Raw genomic sequence first — 19,916 nt, forward strand, 5'->3', positions numbered from 1 at the left:
TGGCTGTTACAGAAACCCAGGCCTTCCCAGGAGAGAAGGATGCCGGGGATGGCAGCTGGGTAGCAGCACTGATAATTGGCATAATTTTGATTGGGATGATGCTGGCGATCATTGTAATTCTTCTGTGGAAATGCTGCATGAGGCCTGTTCTGGCCGAGTCCCATTGGGCAGGCCGGTCTCCCTTCACGGATGGGGATACGCCAGATCTCTTCATGGACTCTGACCAGGGCACCAAGCGTTCTTCAGTCTTATTTATGTTGCCTTGGAAATTGAAACAAGGCACAAACTTGCAGGAGGACCCGACTGTCCCAGAGAACCCACCCCAGCACACTACGAGTACTGAGAACGGGCAGCTGCCTCTGCCGGCCGCGGGCTGCTCCGGAGCCGGCACGGTCCCAGCTCCAGCTCCTGCCTCAGAGCTAGCCAACACTGCAGCTGACCCCTGTCCTCCCCCAGACACGCCACCCGAGTCCTCCGACCTGCCACCACCCCCAGACTGGCTCAGGGAACCCACCGAGGAGCCCAGCTCGGATCCCAGCAAGCACTCGGCACTTCACTCGGAAGCAGAGGAACCACTGCCCCCACCACCTGAGCTACTGATCCAGGCCATCCATGAAACATTGCCCCAGCCAGAACACTCTTTGTAGACTGCCAAATTAATTTCCAGAATAATTGATTTAAGGAAAGTGTGGAGTAACTTTCAAAAAAGTGAAAAAAGGAGAAGTTGATGCAGGCAAGTGAGGCCCCAGCATTTCTTTGGCATTTCCCTGGTATTTCCCAACTTCAGCTTTCACAAGAGAGAACAACTTGCTTCTGCCTGAAGCAAATTTCTGACTACAATACAAATTGTGCCCTGTCATCACCCGTAACTAGAGATTCCAGAAGCCAGAGTACACAGCTGTGTGTGCCAGCACAGCCAGACACAGGTAACACACACATGGAGATGTCAGAGACAGCCCAGCTTCCGAGGGACTTGGCTTCTCACCAGGGTTTGCTCCACTGGGCTGTGCAAGTGAATGCAACCAATTTCAGTTCCTTTTAATAAAGCTTTCTGAGTTAAAGATGTTTTGGTCACTTAAAGCCCAACTGAATATTTGATTAGATACAGAATGCCCTCAGTTACTAACACAGACTCATTTAATGGTTCATAGATCCCAGATTCCTTTGAACTCCCAGTGTCCAAGTGCTTTACATGCTCCTCTCTGGGCCCTGAGCACAGCTCATCTCTTCCACACCAGCCTTGGCTGGGCTGACTGTTGGGTGGGAAATAGCAGGCTGGTATTAGAAGTAAATTCATTTTAATGGGTTTTTTTTACCCGTGTTAAACATTTATATTTATAGAAAGAAGCTGCTAGATGCTGAAGCTAGCTTTCCATGAGAGCTGTGCAAAATGGCAGAGTTTGGAGTTCACCTGAGGAGGGAATAGATTTGTGGATGGAGCACAGAGCACAGGTTTGCACACAATAAACTTCAAAATTTTCAAACTACCACTAATAAAGAGCAGTACATTATGCAAATGCAATTCCAGGCTGCTGTGCATACAATGGCTACAGGAAAATATATTTTCAATTTTCTTTACAGTTTACATAAGTTGTATGATTTGATATGCCTAAAGAATAGCATTATAATTATACAAAGATTTTTGTAAGGCTCATTGCATTACACCCTGTTAAAATTAACAGCACTATAAATGAAACATTATAAACACTCTCATTCTCACACTGCTTTTAGAAAATCAGATAGAGATTTCCCGTAGAAATCTGTAAAATCCTACAAGCCAAGCTATATTATACCTGACAATGCAGTGATAGCCTGATCCAAGGAACAGAAAACAGAGCATTTTAAAATTATGAAAATATATTTTGGCAGCATACCTTAAAAAAACCTTAAGCTAGGAAGCCTAAGTTCACATTAACCTCTATTACAGGAGGAGAGGTTAACAGAAGGCAAAAAGAACCCAAGTTAACCTGACTTTTCAAACAGAAACATGAAGTGGAACTGCAGCCCAAGCTGCCAGAGCCTGCGGGTGTGTTGGGGGAGCTGTGCCTGCAGGCAGCCTGTGCTCGGGAGGCAGCCGGAGCTCAGCAGGGCTGTGCAGCAGGGAGGGAGCACTGCTCCCAGCCCAGCCCAGCCCAGCCCTGGCAGGTCGCTGGCAGTGCTCGAGGCCGGCTCTGCAGTGCCCAGAGGATCAGGTGGTTGCGGAGCCGGGCGCAGCCGTACGATGCAGCTGAGACAAGCACAGCCCCCGGCAGCCTCTGGAGCTGCTCTCCAGAACAAGGCGACCTCTAAGCTCCAATCCATCACAGAAACGATGTGCTGATACTGCAGGACACCACGGTAAGTTTGCGCTTTTTGATTTTACTCACAAAAGCCTACTACCAACTCAGAGGTGGAAACGGGAATGGAATTAGTAGCTGATGACAGATGCTTGCACCAGAAATTTGCTGCAGTGTCAGAGATTTCTTATTAACGGCAACTCGGGTTCTAAACATGTGTTTCCAGCTTTGAGATTGTAATTAACACTGTAAAGAGGGAAAAATGCTACAGTGCATGTTAGCATGAACACTGGAATTTGGGTTTCAAGCTAAATTCCTACAATGTATTTTAACCAATTTACTTAAGCAAACAGCATGCCTGGATGGGGGGGACTGCTACATTACTGCAGAGATTTGTGAAGATCCCGTTGACAGCCATTTTTTCATCCTCTATAAATGAACACATTATTCCAAACATAATATAGGCTTGAAATCACTAAAAACAAGAAGCAGACATTGTATAACGTTTGGAAGAGACTTGCGTTTTCGGAAGAAAGCCCTCATTTGAGCTGGAGGGGGAAAGGGAGATGAAAAAAACAAGTCTCATTCTGCCAGACAACATGACAGGCTGAAGGGATGCTTTGTGAAGTCTCTCTTGAACAATTCTAAAAAGGACCGTGCCACAAAGGGGGTTATTGATATTTTTACTTAATTTCTCCTGCAAGTGGCCATTGCCAAGACAACCCTTATACAGAGATGAAATGTATTACATGGATTTAAAGGGTGTCATTTTGGTATATTTATTTCCAGGCAACAATGGAATACCACATATTGAATACATCTACCTGTCTGCTGGTCCTTCTGGTTTTCATACCCACTGGTTTGGGTATCTGTCCTTCTAGCTGTAAGTGCTCAGGAAACGACAGGAATGTGGACTGTTCAGGCAGAAACTTAACTGTACTGCCCCAGGGACTTCAAGACAACCTTACATATTTAAATCTATCCTTTAACCAGTTTGTAGATCTCGATCATCAGCTAACGAGGTTCACCAATCTGAGGACCCTTGATATTTCAAATAATTGGCTCAAGAATGTTCCTGCTCATCTGCCCAAGTCTTTATGGGAATTATATGCCACAAACAACAACATTAAAGTTCTTCAGAAACTTGATACAGCTTACCAGTGGAATCTTAGAGTACTCGATGTTTCCAGGAATATGGTGGAAAGAGCTGTCCTGATCAACAACACACTGAGCAGTCTCAAGTTTCTCAATCTCAGCAGCAACAAACTTTGGACAGTTCCAACCAATATGCCCTACAACATAGAGACGGTGGATCTATCCAATAACTACTTGTCCCAGATACTCCCAGGAACACTGGTGAGACTGCAACACCTCACAAGCCTCTACCTGCACAACAACAAGTTCTCATACATTCCTGACAAAGCTTTTGACCAGCTCTCCCAGCTGCAGGTAGTAACTCTGTACAACAACCCCTGGTCCTGCAGCGATAACCAAAACATCCCTTACGTGCTGCAGTGGGTGCAGGGCACAGCTGCCCATGTCGTGGGGGCCCCCTGTGCTGACCAGCCCTGGCCCTGGGCGAGCACCATGCCAGCCCCCGCCCAGCCCACGGCCCTGGACTCCAGCCCCATGATCAAAGGCACGAAGGCAGCGGACAGGGAGACTTCTGCCGTGGCACCTGAGCCCACCAAAGTGACCAAAACGCACAAACAATTTAAAGCCAAGGAAGTCACTCCCTTGGCGACCCAAAGCCACCCGGTTCTGTTCCCTGGCACAGACCGGCCCCTGCTCCACTCCCCCGACGGCCCCCAGGAGGCCGCAGCCACACGCACAATCCACGTCCAGGACCCCACCGAGGGCAACGCCAGCCTGGCCCCTGCCACGGGATCCTCCACCACTCCCATGACTTTAAGCATCACCAGTGGAATGCCAACAAACTACTCCAAGATGCCTCAAAGCACAACCGCTACCTTAAGGAAGGAGGAGGCCACGCCGAGCGCCCCAGACGCGCGCGTGCCCTCCTGCGCCAGCCGCTGGGAGATGGGGCTGCTGCTTTATCTCGCAGTGCTGCACGCCGTGGCCCTGCCTGTGGACTAAGGGCTTGCACCTCGTGGAAATCACTGAGGTTATTCCTCTGATCACAGCTGGAGTTAACACATCCAGCTGAATGAAAGAAATTCAAAGTTCTGACTCTGATCTAAAGAAAGTAACAGTTCTTAAAGACGTGCACACTAATGTCTTGATACTAAGCTGCTACTTATTTTCATATGTCTTAAGTGAGTACAACTAATCTACTATTTTGTTTTTAAAAATGTGCTTTTTTTGTATTTACGTTTTTCGTTTTACTTGCACAGAATAAAAACATCAGAATTTTAAGTACTGATTTTATGTATGATTTTGTCATTGAACAACTGGAAAAAAACAGAAGGCCTGTATCATATCTGCATTGTCTTGCTTGACTTGCCAGTGAGCAATTCCTGTAATATAGCAGCACAGATTCTTTGTAAGTTATGATGACATGCAAAAGAAAGGGAAAAAATAAAGGAACTAAACTGAGCTGTTTCACTAATCAGAAGTTATTCCTGAGCAAAATCGCTAGCATGTATATCTACGTTTGCTTCATATGTATTAGAGTATTTTAAATATGAAGAACAACAGTTTTGAATTTAGGAATTAAATATGACAATGCCATGATGTCTGCTAAGAGAGTGTAAACTGAGAAGGCAACATGGTCCAGCTTCAGCATGGGACAGTGGTAGGGGCTGGTATCCTTCTGCTCTGGCTTGACTTAGACACTGCAGGCAAGTTATTGCTCTCTCCATATTAAAAAAAAGAAAAAAAAAGATGAAAAAAAAAAAAGAGATAAAAGCAGAGAAAAATGCCAGATGTTCAATGCCGTGACACTGTCAAACACCAAGGAGTTATCTACCCAAATTAATGACCTGGAACTCCTTGACTTTATGTCAAGTGACATCCTGAAATGTTAATATGTTCTGCTTAAGAGAATACTACCACATCAGCCAGAACATAGCAAACTACTATCAGTAAAACGAAATACCAGCCCAATCTCTAACACAAGTCATGTAACAAATTAATTAAGCAATTAGCTGGCGAGCTGTCATCGAAACAATCCTGATTCTTGTGACTTCAAAGAGAATGAATTCAGTCCATGGCACTGAACATGCCCAAATCCCTGCTTTCTAAGGGCGAGCATGGAAGCTCTTCTCCTCGACATCTGCACCGTCAGCCAGTAGAAATAGCTGCACGCATGGTTCTGTCCACTCTAGGAAAATTATTTAAATCATGGCAAAGGTACTTGATATACTACAGATGAAGTTTTGCAAACAGCATGAAATGAAAACTGAAGAACAAGTTAATTGAAAAAGTATTATCCACTTAATATTACAGATCTTATACAATGTTTTCCATTCATTCCAGGCCATTTAATTTCCAGTTATTGTAGCATGAGGGTGCTGCAAAACCCAGAAAACCTCACAACTGAGACTGGAGTCCTCCACCTGTTTCTCCTAAGGTGTCAATGGGGGCTGTAGATCATTTACAACCACTGGTATCAGAGAAATGACAACTTTCCAATTGTGAACAGCATTTCTATAACCGGAAACGTGTTTTAATTTCTAACAGTAAATGTTACACAATGGATTTGTACAGTTGTTTCATTGGCATTTAAGTAAAAATAAAGTTATGTTTGTATTGAACTGAACTAGCAACTGTGCTTCTTTTCAAATAAGCAGAGTACTACCAATAAATACACAGCATTGTATTATACAGTCCTGTTTAAAGCAGACATTTGCTGCTTTATCAGACCATCGTCATGCCTTATGGGGGAAATTATGGTTGTATTAAATTGCATTATTTAGATACTGATGTATCTCTAATACTGTTTAGCAATAAGCTGATGAGATGATCTCAACACTGGGACTATCCTTTCCCTTCCTACCCTTTAGAACTTTGAAACACTGAAAATGTCTCTGCTGCCACTCTCTTTGGACAGTCCTTGTGTTTGCTAAGTGCTGGCTGACTGTAACACAGCCCCAACCTAATTCCCATGCTCAGAACTCAGCCATTCCCAGAACTGCCTCATTCACATGGCCTCATCCCACGCTGTGGGTCAGATGGGCTTGCAAGGCAGGACTGACCACAAAATGAGGTGCTGTGGCTGAACTGCTTGATTTGAGGAAATTACAGGAAATACTGCATGTGCCTTTGCTGCAGAATCAGTATAGGATGCCAAATTCTATTGCCTTAAAAAAACCTATATGGAATCAACTTTAAAGGCTCTGAGAATGTTTCACCCATAATGAGATAATCCGGTGACCAGCAACAGGAAATCACTGTTTTCCAGAGGTTATTTGGGGCAAATTGCAAGCCCCCACCCTAAAGGACTTGCTATCCAGACTTCCAACTCCTCAGCATGCTAATAAAAGCCTGGAAGTGGAAGTGGGGCTGTGCGGTTTTCCAAAGGCACGTGCAGGATTGGGAAGCTGGATCCCAGACCCGCAGCTGGGTATGAAGTGAGCTCCAGGGCTGTGCTCCCTCCCAAACCCTGCCTGAGCTGTGCAGCACCAGGGCTTCTCGCTCAGACTGCTTTCAGTAAGGCAGACTGGAATTTAGGCTTCCTGGTATTTTTCTGGAATACGAATGAGTCGATAAGGCAGCAGGGAGGAGGCAGCAGTGTGGGAGTCGAGCACTTGTTGCTGGGCAACTGTGCAGCCACTCTGAGCTAAGCCCGAGGGCCTGGGTTTGTAAACACGCTGCGCACTCAGACCTCCAGAAATACAAAATAATCTATTCTCGGTGAAACTGGTATCCACAATAACTATTTAGCACTTTAGGGCCATATTCAAAATACCCAGGAAAGCTCTGGCACACCTCTATTAGCTGTGTGCTCGCTCTGGAAAGGGTAAAATTGCTGTGGGGATTGCTGCGGTCTGCAGCAATAACTCAGAGGTTTTATTCCTATTAATTAGTTTGGGATCAGCTTTAAAACCTAATGGCAGTAGTTCAGGATCAATATTTATTGATTTATGGATCATTTTAGTAACAGGGTAGGGATTAAAAACAGAAGAGCACTGGCTCCAGAAGCTGGGTTGTTGCCCAGGAAACAAAATGTGAAGATAGATGACAGAAGGAATTAAATTTCACAGCACAAGAAGGACATAAACTGATCCAGATATATCAGTAAAATGTATCAGTAAAATGACTCAACAATGCCTTAGCAACAAGATCTCAAAAAAAACCAAAAAAAGAAAAAAAAAAAAGAAAGAAAGAAAAAAAAGAAACTCGGAAAAAAACAACCCCAAAAAACACAAGCCCTCAAACAGCCTGGCAGCTCCAATCTAAACCATTTTTCTGCATTTCACACCTTGAGAATACAACACCTGGCTCAGAACCAGACGACAAACACCACAAATAAGCTCCACTTAGCCACATCCCTATGAAAAGAGACGACGCCAGAGCATCATCCCAGAGCAAAGCCCTTCCTGCTGGTTTGAAAGGCAGCCCCGCCAGGACGACTGAACTGTGCAGCTGCTGAAGAGAAAGGTAATAACTCACCTAGCAGCAAGGCTCATGTCAAAGAACGACAATATTTTCATTAATATCCCACACCTGGATAAAATGGTCAGAAATCTGCTCCTTCCCACTCTCTCTGAAGGCAGGAACGCTCGGCTGACTGGACCATGACGGTTTTGCCCAGGGAGGCAGCTTGGGATAAATTACTTTTTCTGCTTTTAAAGAAGAGGGAGGTGAGCTAGGCCTAGCAAACATGTGGTGCAAACTTTTGTCTTGATTTACTTCCAGAAATTCTCTTTCTCTGCAGGTGAAATAACCATTTCTTGCTCTGCAAACGAAGGAAACACTGCATGTCAGGTCTGCACAGAATACATAAGGATGCCTCGGATCACTGCCAGGCACAGACACTTTTTAAGATGGGTTATCACTACTCTGCATTTGTATGCCTAATTTCTTGTCTGAACAAGGCAGGATAACAATACAGGCATTTTGTTTTACTTGACATGAAATAAGACTCTGTCTAATGGAACAAAATGGAGAAGAAAAACGTGGCAAGCAAACAGAGTTTTTTAATGAGAATTCAAAGACTGCCTTCGCTTCTAACTCTGTGTGTAAGGGGCTTAAACATTAGGGATCTTGCTAAAAAAAAATATAAATTTTAAAGAGGGGGAAAAAAGCATCCAGGCTGCCCTTGAGCAAGCCCCTTCTGTCAGCACACCTGCAGGTTTCATGGACTGTTGTGTGACTTTTGAAGGCAGAAAATCAGGACAGAAGATAAGTGATGCTACTCATCTTTCAAACCATCCAAAGAGACAAGGGTGTTGAAAATGAAGAAAAGTTTAAGGAAGGCAATTTCCCAAGCCAAAGGAGATTTGTAACTCAACCTACAGAGTAAAAAGCACTGCTGAGCCTAGTGAAAAATTTTGAAATTTAATGAAATTAAGGATCTAAAATTGTAATTAATTGAAAAAATTGCACATGCCTGTTGGGTACTACTTTCATTAGAAACATGCAATTTGAAGAGTGACTTGTTAACACATTTGTGCTGTTTAAACTGTTGGATACAGAAGAAATGCTGCTAAAGAAGTGGTTTCCTGTGCTTGTTTCCATGTTCTCACATCAACTCCAGGGCTCTGCAGAAGGTTCAGCACTGAAGACAGCCCCTCATGACAACAGAAAGTGGCCCCACCAATGCCACTGCCACCCAGGGCACCACAGCCAGCACAGAGCACAACCCACGGAGCAAGCCCAGCATGCCCAGGCAGGGCTCTGCTCCCAGCCCCAGCCCAGCAGGAGTCCCCAGGGCCACAGCCCCACCTGACCGTGTCACAGCCCAGCACACCAGCTGCCAGGGCACCCGCTGGCATCACCAACCAGCGCCCACCAGCAGCAGAGGCACCAGGAAGAGCCAAAGCAACCCCAGGAGCTCTCCCAGCACTGGTGCCGCAGGCAGCTCCAGCTGCAGCACCAGCATAAACCACAGGCATAGAATGCACCAGCAATGACCAGGCCATGAACACCCCAGGGGCTGTGCCAGCACCCCAAAGTGCCTGGTGACACCAGCACTGGAGAACTCCCAGCCCTGGCAGCTCTCCCACGGCCCCCCGAGGCAAACCAGCCTCCCCAGTGCTGCCAGCACACCTCCACCAGCAGCACCTCAGCACAAAGACCAGCTTCAGCAGCTCATCCAATCCTCAGAGCTGGCTCTGACCACACCTGGGGTGAGCACAGGGATCTCCCTTTCCTTAACACCTCTAGGAATTACTCCTGTCATGGGTGTAATTACTATGAAATGACAGTTTTAGTTTAGGAAACAACTCAAAAATACTGTCAGCAAATTTTAACAAATAAGCTATTTTCAGACTTTTGTTTGTTACCAAGCTGGTGTCTCTTATATACACTTGACACCTCTGACTGACAGGTTCATTTCAGATTGGGAAGGCGAAAAGCTTCTTACCGCCGAGCGATGTAGTAGAAAACAGGATTGCCGACTTTGGATGTCCCAGCTTGGTAGAAAATATTTAATGTTTTCAGTGCTTTGAACTCCTCCTTTTCATGAACCTGATGCCTAAAAAGTAATACATTGACAGCAACTTTCACAACTGCCTTTCAAACAAATTTTAAAAATCCCAAACCCTCTTTACTTCCATCTCTAAACAAAAGTATTGAGTTCACACAATCCTGAGCCTTCCTTAGGTCACGTGTTACTGCCATCTTTGGTTCTCAATTTAGTTTTTTAATTAAAATCTACTCAGAAACCTAGAAGGTTTATGTAGCCTCAGCTTTTTAAATTCCTCTTCAAAACAGAGAGTCTTGACAGCAGAGAGTCTTAAGAACTGCTGACACCTCCTCACACGATAAAGTCTAGAAAACCACATTGTGTGTCCCCACCACAATAATCTCATTACCTTGTCATAAACTCTTCAAACTTGGAACTAGTGAGATTTAAGCTGGACCAGTGTGTATCTGCCACAGGTTTGTGCTCAGGAGGCCCCAGGTAGGCAAGAAGCGTTGCCATCTTGTCAAAAGGTCGTCGCCCAACAGCCTTGTGGTCCCTAAAACAGCATGTTCCTTGTCAGGAGAGTCCTTCTTTACTCAGCAATTCCCACTTTTTTGCCCACCAACCTTCCCTCAACTGCAACAAGCTGGATTTTCATTTTTAAAGTAAGTATGAGAAATCTTTGATGATGACTGATATTCTTCTCAGTAATAACAGAAGCACTGGAGAGTATTTAACAGCTTTAAAATGAGGGAGGGGAGATTTAGATTGGATATTAGGAAGAAATCCTTCCCTGTGAGGGTGGGGAGGCCCTGGCACAGGTTGCCCAGAGAAGCTGTGGCTGCCCTGGATCCCTGGAAATGTCCAAGGACAGGGCTTGGAGCAGCCTGGGACAGTGGCAGGTGTCCCTGCTCATGGCAGGGATGGGATGGGATGAGCTTTACGGCTCCTTCCAGCCCAAACCATTCCAGGACTCTGACACCTTTCCCCTCAGCACACCCCTCCTCGCAGGCCTGCAGCCTCACCTGTTGCTGGACAGGTACTGGCCGATTTTCTCCTGGTTGTTCCAGAGCAGGCGGTGCAGCGCCAGCACGTTGCCGTCGCTGATGAAGGACAGGCTGTGGTTGACGGTGTCGCTGGCCGGGCAGTCGGACGCGATGTCAAGGAAAAACCTGCATTCCAAAGCAGGAAGAACCATCGGTGTGGGAGGGAGAGCAAAGGGCCGTGAGGGCACTCGGAGCTCTCTCTCCACACACCACAGCCCGTGTGCCAGCCCCAGGCCGTACCTTCGTGCCGCATCAAAATTGCTCTTCACAAAGTCATTAAAAGGCCGCATGTGCTCCTCTTTTGTAAACAGCACGTGGTTGGCAATACTCTGAAGGATCTAAAGGAAAAAAAGATGGCAAAAACACACAAAGGTTTAATGTATTAACTGTTACAGTAATTAACACAAATATTTCTGCCAGTGAAGTTAAACTGGCAGAAACAGTTTATTTTCACTTGTTTTCTTGAGGTTTCACAACAAAAGGCCAGTAAGTCAACTAATTTAAAACACATTCACTTTCAAAGTCTTTTCTTTCACATACTTTTAAATACTAGCAAACCAGTTCACTTGTTCATAAACTTTAAACTAGGAAAATAAATCATCTTTCAAACCACCAGTAAGTTATTAACTACTTCTCCTGGAACTTAAGACATGTAAGTAAAAGCAGTAGCGCACCCCTATTTAAAGAAAAATACAATTTCTCAACATTTACAATGTATAATACGCACAGGCCACAGAATTTGTATGCCATCATTAAACCTTTTTAAAATTTTTTTTACAAGAAGTATGACCAAATGAGATTAAAGACAGCAAAAACTCCTTCTTTAGTAGTAGGATGACCTTGATCAATGCTGGCTGCTGTTACCCTCATTGTGCTCACAGGAACATCAGTCTCTCTATTTCCCAATGAGAAGTTCAAGAGAAGGGCTGGAATTCCTCTCTCTTATCCATCATTTTGGCAAAGTGTTTGTCCCCATCCATACGTTGCTGAGAGCTCGAACAATGCCACGATGCATAAACACAGCACAGACACTGCACTTTCAATAAACGTGAAAAAAACTCCCGAGTTTTCCTACATTTTCTCATACTGGTCAAAGAGCAGTATACTGAAGCAGGTAGAACATAAAATATGGGCACATAAAAATCTTTCTGGATTCACCTTTGACATGAGCTTCAGCCCCCGCTCGATCCTGGGCGGGGGTTTCTTGTCCAGGATGCCCGCCTCGTACGGGGACACGATGGCGGGGTTGATGAAGCGCAGGAACATGGCGCTGCCCACGGCCCCGATGCTGTTCTGAGGGAAGCGCTGGCTCACCACCTGTGCACGGACAATTACACACAACAGTCCTGCATTAAGCAAAAGGCAAGGGCTGAGAAAAGCCTTGCATGGCAAGCCAAGCCTAAGCATTCCTTCCACACCGGTCATGCTCAGCGCATTGGAGTGGGACTCTCTTGCATCCCAGAGAATCAGAACAAGAGGGAAAGGAGTGGGGCTCTCCGACAGCAGCTGGCTCTCCCTCAGCTGCTGCACAGCTCCCTTGGCAGGGACATGGCTCCCAGAGCTCCTGGCCACGTCTCAGAGCTGACCCCACGCAGGGCCCTGCCCCTGGAGTGCCGCAGCCCTGGACTCAGGTGTGCACTGCCCTCCCCCAGCACAGGGAACGCCTTTCAACTACTGCGTCCTTTCTCTGTGTGTTTGTAACTCCACAACTGAGCCAGGAGCCTCTCCAGCAATAACACTGTGCTGTACAGCTTCAGGAGTAATTTTCAATTTGTGAGGAGGAGCTATTTGCAGAAATGCCCTTCAGAACCATCATCTGTCCACAGCAGGACAGAAGGAGCCAGAGCTAAATGGCCAGTGCACTCCTCTGCCTACACATACACTGTGTAAAAGCACTGAGCAGATTTAAAATATTGTCCTTTGCCATTCAGGAAAAAAAAAATAATTCTGAAGATGTTTTAAGAAATCTCTTTTCTGTTAGGAAATCAACTGTTCATTAAGAGGAGAGTTGTTCTTTGGATATCTTTCGTTTAACTTTGAAAAGTTAAAGACAGTTTCCTGACAAAAATAAAGTTCTTAGGTATGCAACGTGGTTTTACAAAACATCAATGTCTGTATGTGTATTTTGTAATGAGTAACAATGGTTAATCAAAATGAGTCAGGTTCTTCCTTTCCACAGAATAAAATTAGCAAGCTTGGTATTATCATCACGTATAGTTTAAAATTAAAAAAAAAAACTCCAAACAAATCCCAGTTTAGTAAAATACTTCAAAACATAACTAATGCAATTTCAGATCATGCTGCTTAAACCAGATAAAGCCATTAGTAGAAAATACACCAAGAATCACTTTGGTTCAGTAGCAACTCCAGTCAGTTACCATGTGATGCAATTACTGATATTTTCTTGTAAAATACTGGTTTGCCCACAGCTTTTGCATTTTAAACATGATCACTATTCTGCTCAGTTACAGCAAAAATAAGAGAGTATTTAATAAAAGTCTAAATTTCCATTCTGGTTGATTCATAGTTAATATTTTGAGGTCACTGCCAAAGAAAAGAGTAAGTAAAGAGTAAGTCTGAACTTTTAAAGTCAACATTCTAAAGCAACCCACAGATCTAAACTAACACAGCAAGTTACTTAAAATGAGAAATCTGCTTTCCTCGGGAAATAATACAAGTGCTAAAGTTGGGGTTTTCTTGCTTAATCACAAAGCAAACAAAAGAAAATGTGTCAGCAAAAAGACCCACGAGCCTCTTTCCAGTACCCCACAAATATTAATTGTTCTTTGCCCAGGATGCAAGCTCAGGTTATCTGCCAGAGTGTTAAAGCAGCTCAAACCCAGATTTTTTTTCAAAACCAAAGAAAACATTTCTCTTCCACAATTTTTTAATCTGAAGATGGTGGCAAGGCTAGAAGAGTCAGAATATTAAATACTAAGCAGTATTGTTAAAAATGTCTCATTTACTCAAATAGGCACACAGAGAATATTTTAAATCTAACTTAATTCCAGTGTTAATTGAAATGAAAGCTATTTTGTGCCAGAATTAGTAGAATGATTTTACAGTGAGGTCAAATAGACTGAAGTGAAGATATTTTGAACAAACAGCAAAAGATTTCTGTTGTGCTTTGAAAGAAATGGCTAATAAAAAGGTCTCCAAACTTACTGATTTTTTGTTTTCCTTTTTTTCTTTTACGGTAGCTTTATTCAGTAGAGAGTGGCAAGTTGCCTACAGAACAGAGATGAGCACAAACAAGTCACAGCACCAACTACATACAGCAACAAAAAACCAACGTTGACTTGTACATAAATTACACAGTAAAATGTAACAAACATAACCAACAGAAAATGAAATATATAAACTAAAGACTGATGATGGAGTTTTTATTCCACAGTTTTATTACATCTTATTTACAAAGCATTAAATACAAAACAAGCAAATGTTGAATTTCAATCATTTCTACTATTTCTGGCTAGATTAAAAGTCAAACCACATCAATGTGCTCATGATACACGATCTTGGGCCTTAAATGGTGTACTCAGCTTTCAAATGTATTTTACCATCCCCAAATAATTTTAACAGTACAAATAGTAGTGTTATACCTTTGAAATACATATTACTTTTAAAATTAAATTTAGAGTTTTAAATCTTCCCAATGTTTCTCTGTGTGTCCTTCAATTTGGTTAGACCTGTGAAGCATCAGGGTTATTACCACTGTGAGAGGTAACTCTCTGGACAAAGGAAGAAAAAAGCTACAGCCTATGTTAATTTATTAGAGATTTCCAAATCAAGAGATCTGACTTGATTGTGCTTATTTCTGCATTTCACTGAGATGCAAAGGGACCCACCAAGAAGACTCCAATTCTGTCCTATTCCCACAGGATCTGAGCAAAGCCCCAGCCCCTCGTGCCCTGCTCCCCAGCCAGAGGTGCATCAATGCTCCCGGGAGCTGGGACGGGGCTGGGCATCCCTGGGAAGCCTCCAGCAGCACCCAGGGCTGGATCCCAGCCAGCCTGCAGCACTCAGCCACCTCCAGAGCATCACACTGGCACTGGCAGAGAGCTTCCACAAGTTAAGGATGGAATAGAATGAAAAGCAAACACCGCAACCCAAACCAGCCAGTAAAACTCTCTGCTAAGCAAGGTGAACTGAAACATGTGCAGGACCTATTAATATTTAACCAGTGGCACCTCTGCCAACTTTCCCTGTGTAATTTCCAAGAGTGGCTTCTGGAGCAGTTGTACACACACTCTACTCACTGGCATACTGCAGCTAAAGGAAAATTTCCACCTTGCTTTCATAAGAAAAACCACATGTATGGTTGTGGGGATGAAAGAGCCAGCACAGATTCTCTGTAGGAGTTACTGTGAGCATGCTTGTTCTCACATCACACTCCTGAACATACATTACCTGTAAGGAGCCAGGCGAATCTGTCCCAGTAGCCAGTTATTGATGTTTCCAAAGGAAAACACTCACTGGGCTCTGTTCCCAAAACAGAAACACCAGCCAGCAAAGATACCAATATCCAGCTAAAGACATCGATCCTGTCAGGTTGCTACAGTGACTAAAATCAGCTACTGATCATTTACAGAACACACCTGGTGAGCATTCTTCACACACAGTTACTTTAAAACTCTAAGCAAAAAAAACCCCCACAAAATTCAGCCTCATTTACTCTCACACTAGTGGCTTGGGATGGAACACATTCCCCTTTTTAAAAGGGAAGTTATCTTAGAAAAATCACCTATTTGGTTCTTACGATAAAAATGGATTAATGCCCCCAAATCAGATCTTGTTTGTACTTTCTTTCAGATAAAGGCCAGACTTTTCAAAACTCTCTGGAATCTTAAGTACAGAATGACTAACACTTTGTGATGAACAAACACTTGCACAGAAACCTAGTTGTTACTAGAAACAGTTAAAGTAGTAAATATTGAAGCTAAATATCAGTTAATACCACTTGTATACCTGCCAGTAAATCATCTCTTTTGGGAACAAATTACCCTTATTACCACACACAGTAAAGGCAAGAATAAAGCCAACAGACTTGGAAAGGCTTCCATAGAAGAATCTTTGGGAACGCCTTCTGGTGAGCACATTTTAGAAATTCCATTTTACGTAGGAATTACCAATGGTTTGCACAGAAATAATTTCTACCAACATACCACTGAAATGGCAGTAATCTGATACATCCTGGTAACAGCACATAAACCTAATTCTGGGATGAGGTGTGGGAGAATGTAACATCCAATAACAGAAGGAACAACCAAGGCCGTGTGTGATATTTTCAGTAACACTCAAATATTCTTCTAGTTGACATCTGTGACATCGTGGCCATGAAAAAGACCGATCTGCCCACCTCATTTGCTGACTACAAAGACCAAACACATCAAAAAACCCCCAAGTCACTCTGCCACCAACCCCAACACAGCCACAGTCAGGAAGAGAAACCGATGGCTTCAGAGGCCTTTTACAGAGCTGTCAGAGTAGGAACAAGGCTCAGCATCTGCACACCTGGTTCAATGCAAGGGCTCACAGGAACAACCCCAGACCACAACAGTTCCAACACACATTCCTTGTTCTCACTTCCAAGCTCTGGGGATTGCAGCAGCTGCCCTGATCACCCAGCACTCCCTGTACAAATGTGACTGGGGAGGATTTTTGTTACTCATTAGTTCACACAGGTCAGAAAATCCATTTGTTTGGCTTTGCTTTAGACCTGAACACAGACTGTGGCTGGAAGGCCAGAAGTAGCTCTTCCAGAGCACTTCACTGAGATCACAGCTCCAATATTCCACCAGGCACAGCATTTCTGTGACAGTCCTCCAACTGGACTGGAAACTGTACTCCCTGTGAGCCCCGAGGGAACTCCTACTCGGATTTTTAGCAGCAGCTGAATCCATCAGAAACACACAAGGAGACCCAGCAGGACACAGGGCTCAGCAGCCACAGGACAGAGCAGAGGAGATGGGGATGGAGGTCAGGGAACCTGGGTACTTTCAGTCACCTCCTGATTGCCAACCCAAGCCTCAAAACACCACTTAGCCCCTGTGTTCAGACTTGTGTCATTTAACAAATGTCTGAGAAGAGTCTTTAGAGATGCCCCCTGTGTACAGCACAGGGGAAACTGCTGGAAAAACAAACAAACTGCTGGAATTTCACAAACCAACCCCAAAGCTTAGGTGCAGGCAACCACTGCAAGCATACCTGGTATAAACAATGGCACACACTGCGCAGCTGGGGTGGGAACTCCGAGGAGGAATTAATGATTGCCTGAAAAAACTTGTCTGTCATTTGCAAGAGACTCCTCTGGTTCTCTTCAAGGCTTTCTGTGGGCTCCAGCCTGAAACAGACCCACACAGGTATGACCAGCAATCAAACACGACACAAGCTGCACTTACATCCTTGGTAAGAACCTCATTTCATCTCTTTCTTATGAAAATACTTGTGATCTTTTACACAAAAGTTTCCATCACTATTTTAACCCACATAAGGTACAAATAAAAGGTCATGTAAAACTCAGTAAGGAACAGACAGCTGTAGGTGGGATTCTCCCAGACCATTTCATACAACATGCATACACAATTCCAACTGATAATTGCATTATCAGTTTCATGATGGTTTATCTGAAAGGAATTTTTAAGGTAGACACAGATACTTGATGGTTAAAATATCAGTTAGAAGGTCTGTCTTTGGGTAAGCTACTTAAGAGATGAATACTTATAATTTTTCTAAGGGTTAGAGATAATTTAAAGCAATAGAGCAAGAGGGCTGCAGAGGCAATTAATGTGTCTGGAACAGTGAGAGGTACAACAGTATGAAAGCATGAGAAAAATATCTGCAACAAGGAAAAAGGAATCCTATTAGAAACAATGACTGGGAATCATGTTTACAGATAAATACATTTGCTGCTCGCCCTGAATCTCAAACCTTGTTGGATCCACCTCAAAGCTGACGTGCTGCCACTCAGGGGATGTGATCACAGTCCGCAGCAAAGGTTCCAACAGCTTCTGCAAATATGTAGCACCATAGACCTGTGTGCAGGGGAAACAAGAACAGAGGCCAGACTGACACAGCAATTCACAGGAATGCCACCAAGTTCTGGAAGCTTTCAAGAGCCTGAAAACACTTGATCTGTTCTGGCATAAACCAAATTCCTGTAAAAATTTGGGTTTGCATATTATAGTCTCACCCTCTGGAACACAACTGAGATCAATTTCTACAGGTATTTTAATTAATTTCCAATTTAGAGAAAACTAACAACGATGCTAACAAGCAGGGATTCTTTCTTAGAGCACTGACTCCACACTTCCCCTCTGTTTGTACACAACGTTTTAAACTGAAATGGGAGCACAGACAAGACCTCAGACTTTACCAGGAACAGTCTTCCAGCTGGCACTGGCCCAGAATCACTCATATAATTGAATTAGTCAGAAAGGCAAAGGGTTAGTGCCAGGGGGATACCTACTTTTTAGGGGCCTGAGCATAAGTTATCTACAAGATTCAGTTCATGAAATGTTAAAACAGAAAAAGAAAACTACCTAAACTTAACAGATTGAGAGCTGAGACCAAGTAAAACTGAGACCCAAAGGCAACACTGTATGGTTTTCATCTAATCCCATTACTCAAGTGCTTAACCCCCCAGACTGGCAGCTTTGTATTTCCATATTACTAAACTTTTCCTGCTATTGAAGAGATCTGTAGCAGAGAAAAAAAACAGATAATGTACCTTAAAACAGAAAGTCATTATTTTACTGGCTAAGCTGTTTCCTCGGAAGAGTGTCTGCATGGAGTCTGCCAGCTCGACCTCCTTTGAGAACATATTCCAGAGGAGCTGGTAGAGCAGGTGCCGGGAATCAAAGAGTGTGACCAGGACACGAGCCAGCTCATCCTTAGAGGGAGGAGGAAGTGTTAATCTGACTCGCAGGGAACCAAGGCAAGTATAAAACCCACTATTATGACAAAACCACCAAGCAGTTCACAATAAAGCTTTATGTCTGCTATGGGCTCTGGCAGGTAAATATCAAATTACACAAACACAATCTCTCTGCAAACATCTCCTACGCTACTGCTTGTCTAAAACTCTGCCTCAGGATATCCAGCCATACAAATTCATACTGGTTATCCAGACAGACAAGCAGTTACTCTGCTGTATAACAAAGGCCAACTCCTCTTGCTAAAATCTAGAAGAGCAAATACAATTCTGTGTGTCTACATTACAGCACACACCACCTGTAACAAATAACCAGACCAGATGCATTTATTAGAATAACTGTATATAAAGTCATTCCTAGACATTAACTGAAAATTTACTATAAAAATGCAGTTTATCATCAAGACCTGAACTTAGATTTAGTAAATTTTTTAAGAACATACTAAGAAAGGCTAGCTATTGTCAGTGGTAGCTCTATTCTCTGTGTACCAGACTGTTGTTGTACTTTTTATTTCACATCTTATTATTTTTAAAAAAATGTAGGAAATAAAATGCATGAATCAACTTACCCACTGAGAACAAGGCACCACATTGGCTAAAGCCATAGCAATAGGAAGCTCCCCCTGATCACCCATCATCGTAACCAACTCCACCAATCTCTCAAAGCGATCTGCTAGCACCGTTTCTGCTAAGGTATCGAACTCTGTCCCCTGCTGCAGAATTTTGGTGAGGACTTCCATAAACGTGGCTCTCGTCTGGAGGTCTTTATGATAGCCCAAGCCTGATGAAGAGAAGCCGGAAGTACTAAGGAGGATGTAAAAGCACGGGGCACAGCGATGTGCCCGGCAGGCGGAGCCGCGCGCCCGCCGCCCGCGGGGCGTTACCTATGGAGTGCATGAGGCCGCTGTCCACGTTGGCGTTGAGCAGGTTGGACATGGCCAGCACGGTGCAGTGGCGCAGCGACGCCAGCCTGCGCGACATCCCGCGCTTGCGCCCGCCCGCCGCCGCCCCGTCCTCCTCCACCTCGCTGCAGTCGTTCAGCAGGTTCATGAACAGTGTGAAGTACCTGGGGACAGGCCCTGACGGTCACACGCGCCCTGCACGGCAGCCAGCACACAACAAATCCCCCC

General features: G+C 44.1%; 3 protein-coding genes across 3 annotated transcripts; 2 read left to right on the forward strand and 1 right to left on the reverse strand.

The window, feature by feature from the left end:
- Positions 1–5: 5 nt before the first annotated feature.
- LOC121672254 (protein EVI2B-like) lies at positions 6–5,992 on the forward strand (the record flags this gene model as incomplete). Its single annotated transcript, XM_042044854.1, has 2 exons — positions 6–2,337; positions 5,715–5,992. A coding segment is annotated over one exon (642 nt), but the record flags the coding sequence as incomplete, so codon positions are not given.
- Positions 2,248–5,992, forward strand: LOC121672253 (oligodendrocyte-myelin glycoprotein-like). The gene is made up of 2 exons (XM_042044853.1): positions 2,248–2,337; positions 3,066–5,992. Exon 2 carries the CDS (start codon positions 3,072–3,074, stop codon positions 4,371–4,373), a length of 1,302 nt encoding a protein of 433 aa, XP_041900787.1. The 5' UTR covers positions 2,248–2,337; positions 3,066–3,071; the 3' UTR covers positions 4,374–5,992.
- A 1,625-nt stretch (positions 5,993–7,617) lies between these two features.
- LOC121672252 (neurofibromin-like) lies at positions 7,618–19,859 on the reverse strand. The gene is made up of 11 exons (XM_042044852.1): positions 19,671–19,859; positions 19,356–19,567; positions 18,583–18,744; positions 17,784–17,887; positions 17,061–17,196; positions 12,012–12,170; positions 11,094–11,191; positions 10,833–10,979; positions 10,217–10,363; positions 9,766–9,876; positions 7,618–8,136 (listed from the first exon to the last, which is right to left on the reverse strand). Exons 1-11 carry the CDS (start codon positions 19,834–19,836, stop codon positions 7,869–7,871), a joined length of 1,710 nt encoding a protein of 569 aa, XP_041900786.1. The 5' UTR covers positions 19,837–19,859; the 3' UTR covers positions 7,618–7,868.
- Positions 19,860–19,916: the final 57 nt, after the last annotated feature.

Source organism: Corvus kubaryi, unplaced genomic scaffold, assembly GCF_017639235.1.
Source record: "Corvus kubaryi isolate FWS band 111438036 unplaced genomic scaffold, C.kubaryi_AGA036_p1.0 45530, whole genome shotgun sequence".
Lineage (NCBI taxonomy): Eukaryota > Metazoa > Chordata > Aves > Passeriformes > Corvidae > Corvus > Corvus kubaryi.

What these genes read in the sequence shown, in the direction of transcription:
- LOC121672252 (XM_042044852.1), bottom strand. Translation starts at nt 19,836, where the DNA reads ATGAACCTGCTGAACGACTGCAGCGAGGTGGAGGAGGACGGGGCGGCG. An exon ending in TTTGAGGTGGATCCAACAAG is followed by an intron (nt 17,197 to 17,783) that starts GTTTGAGATTCA and finishes GGTCTGTTTCAG; the next exon opens with GCTGGAGCCCACAGAAAGCC. An exon ending in TTCTACTACATCGCTCGGCG is followed by an intron (nt 8,137 to 9,765) that starts GTAAGAAGCTTT and finishes CTTCGTTTGCAG; the next exon opens with AGCAAGAAATGGTTATTTCA.
- LOC121672253 (XM_042044853.1), top strand. Translation starts at nt 3,072, where the DNA reads ATGGAATACCACATATTGAATACATCTACCTGTCTGCTGGTCCTTCTG.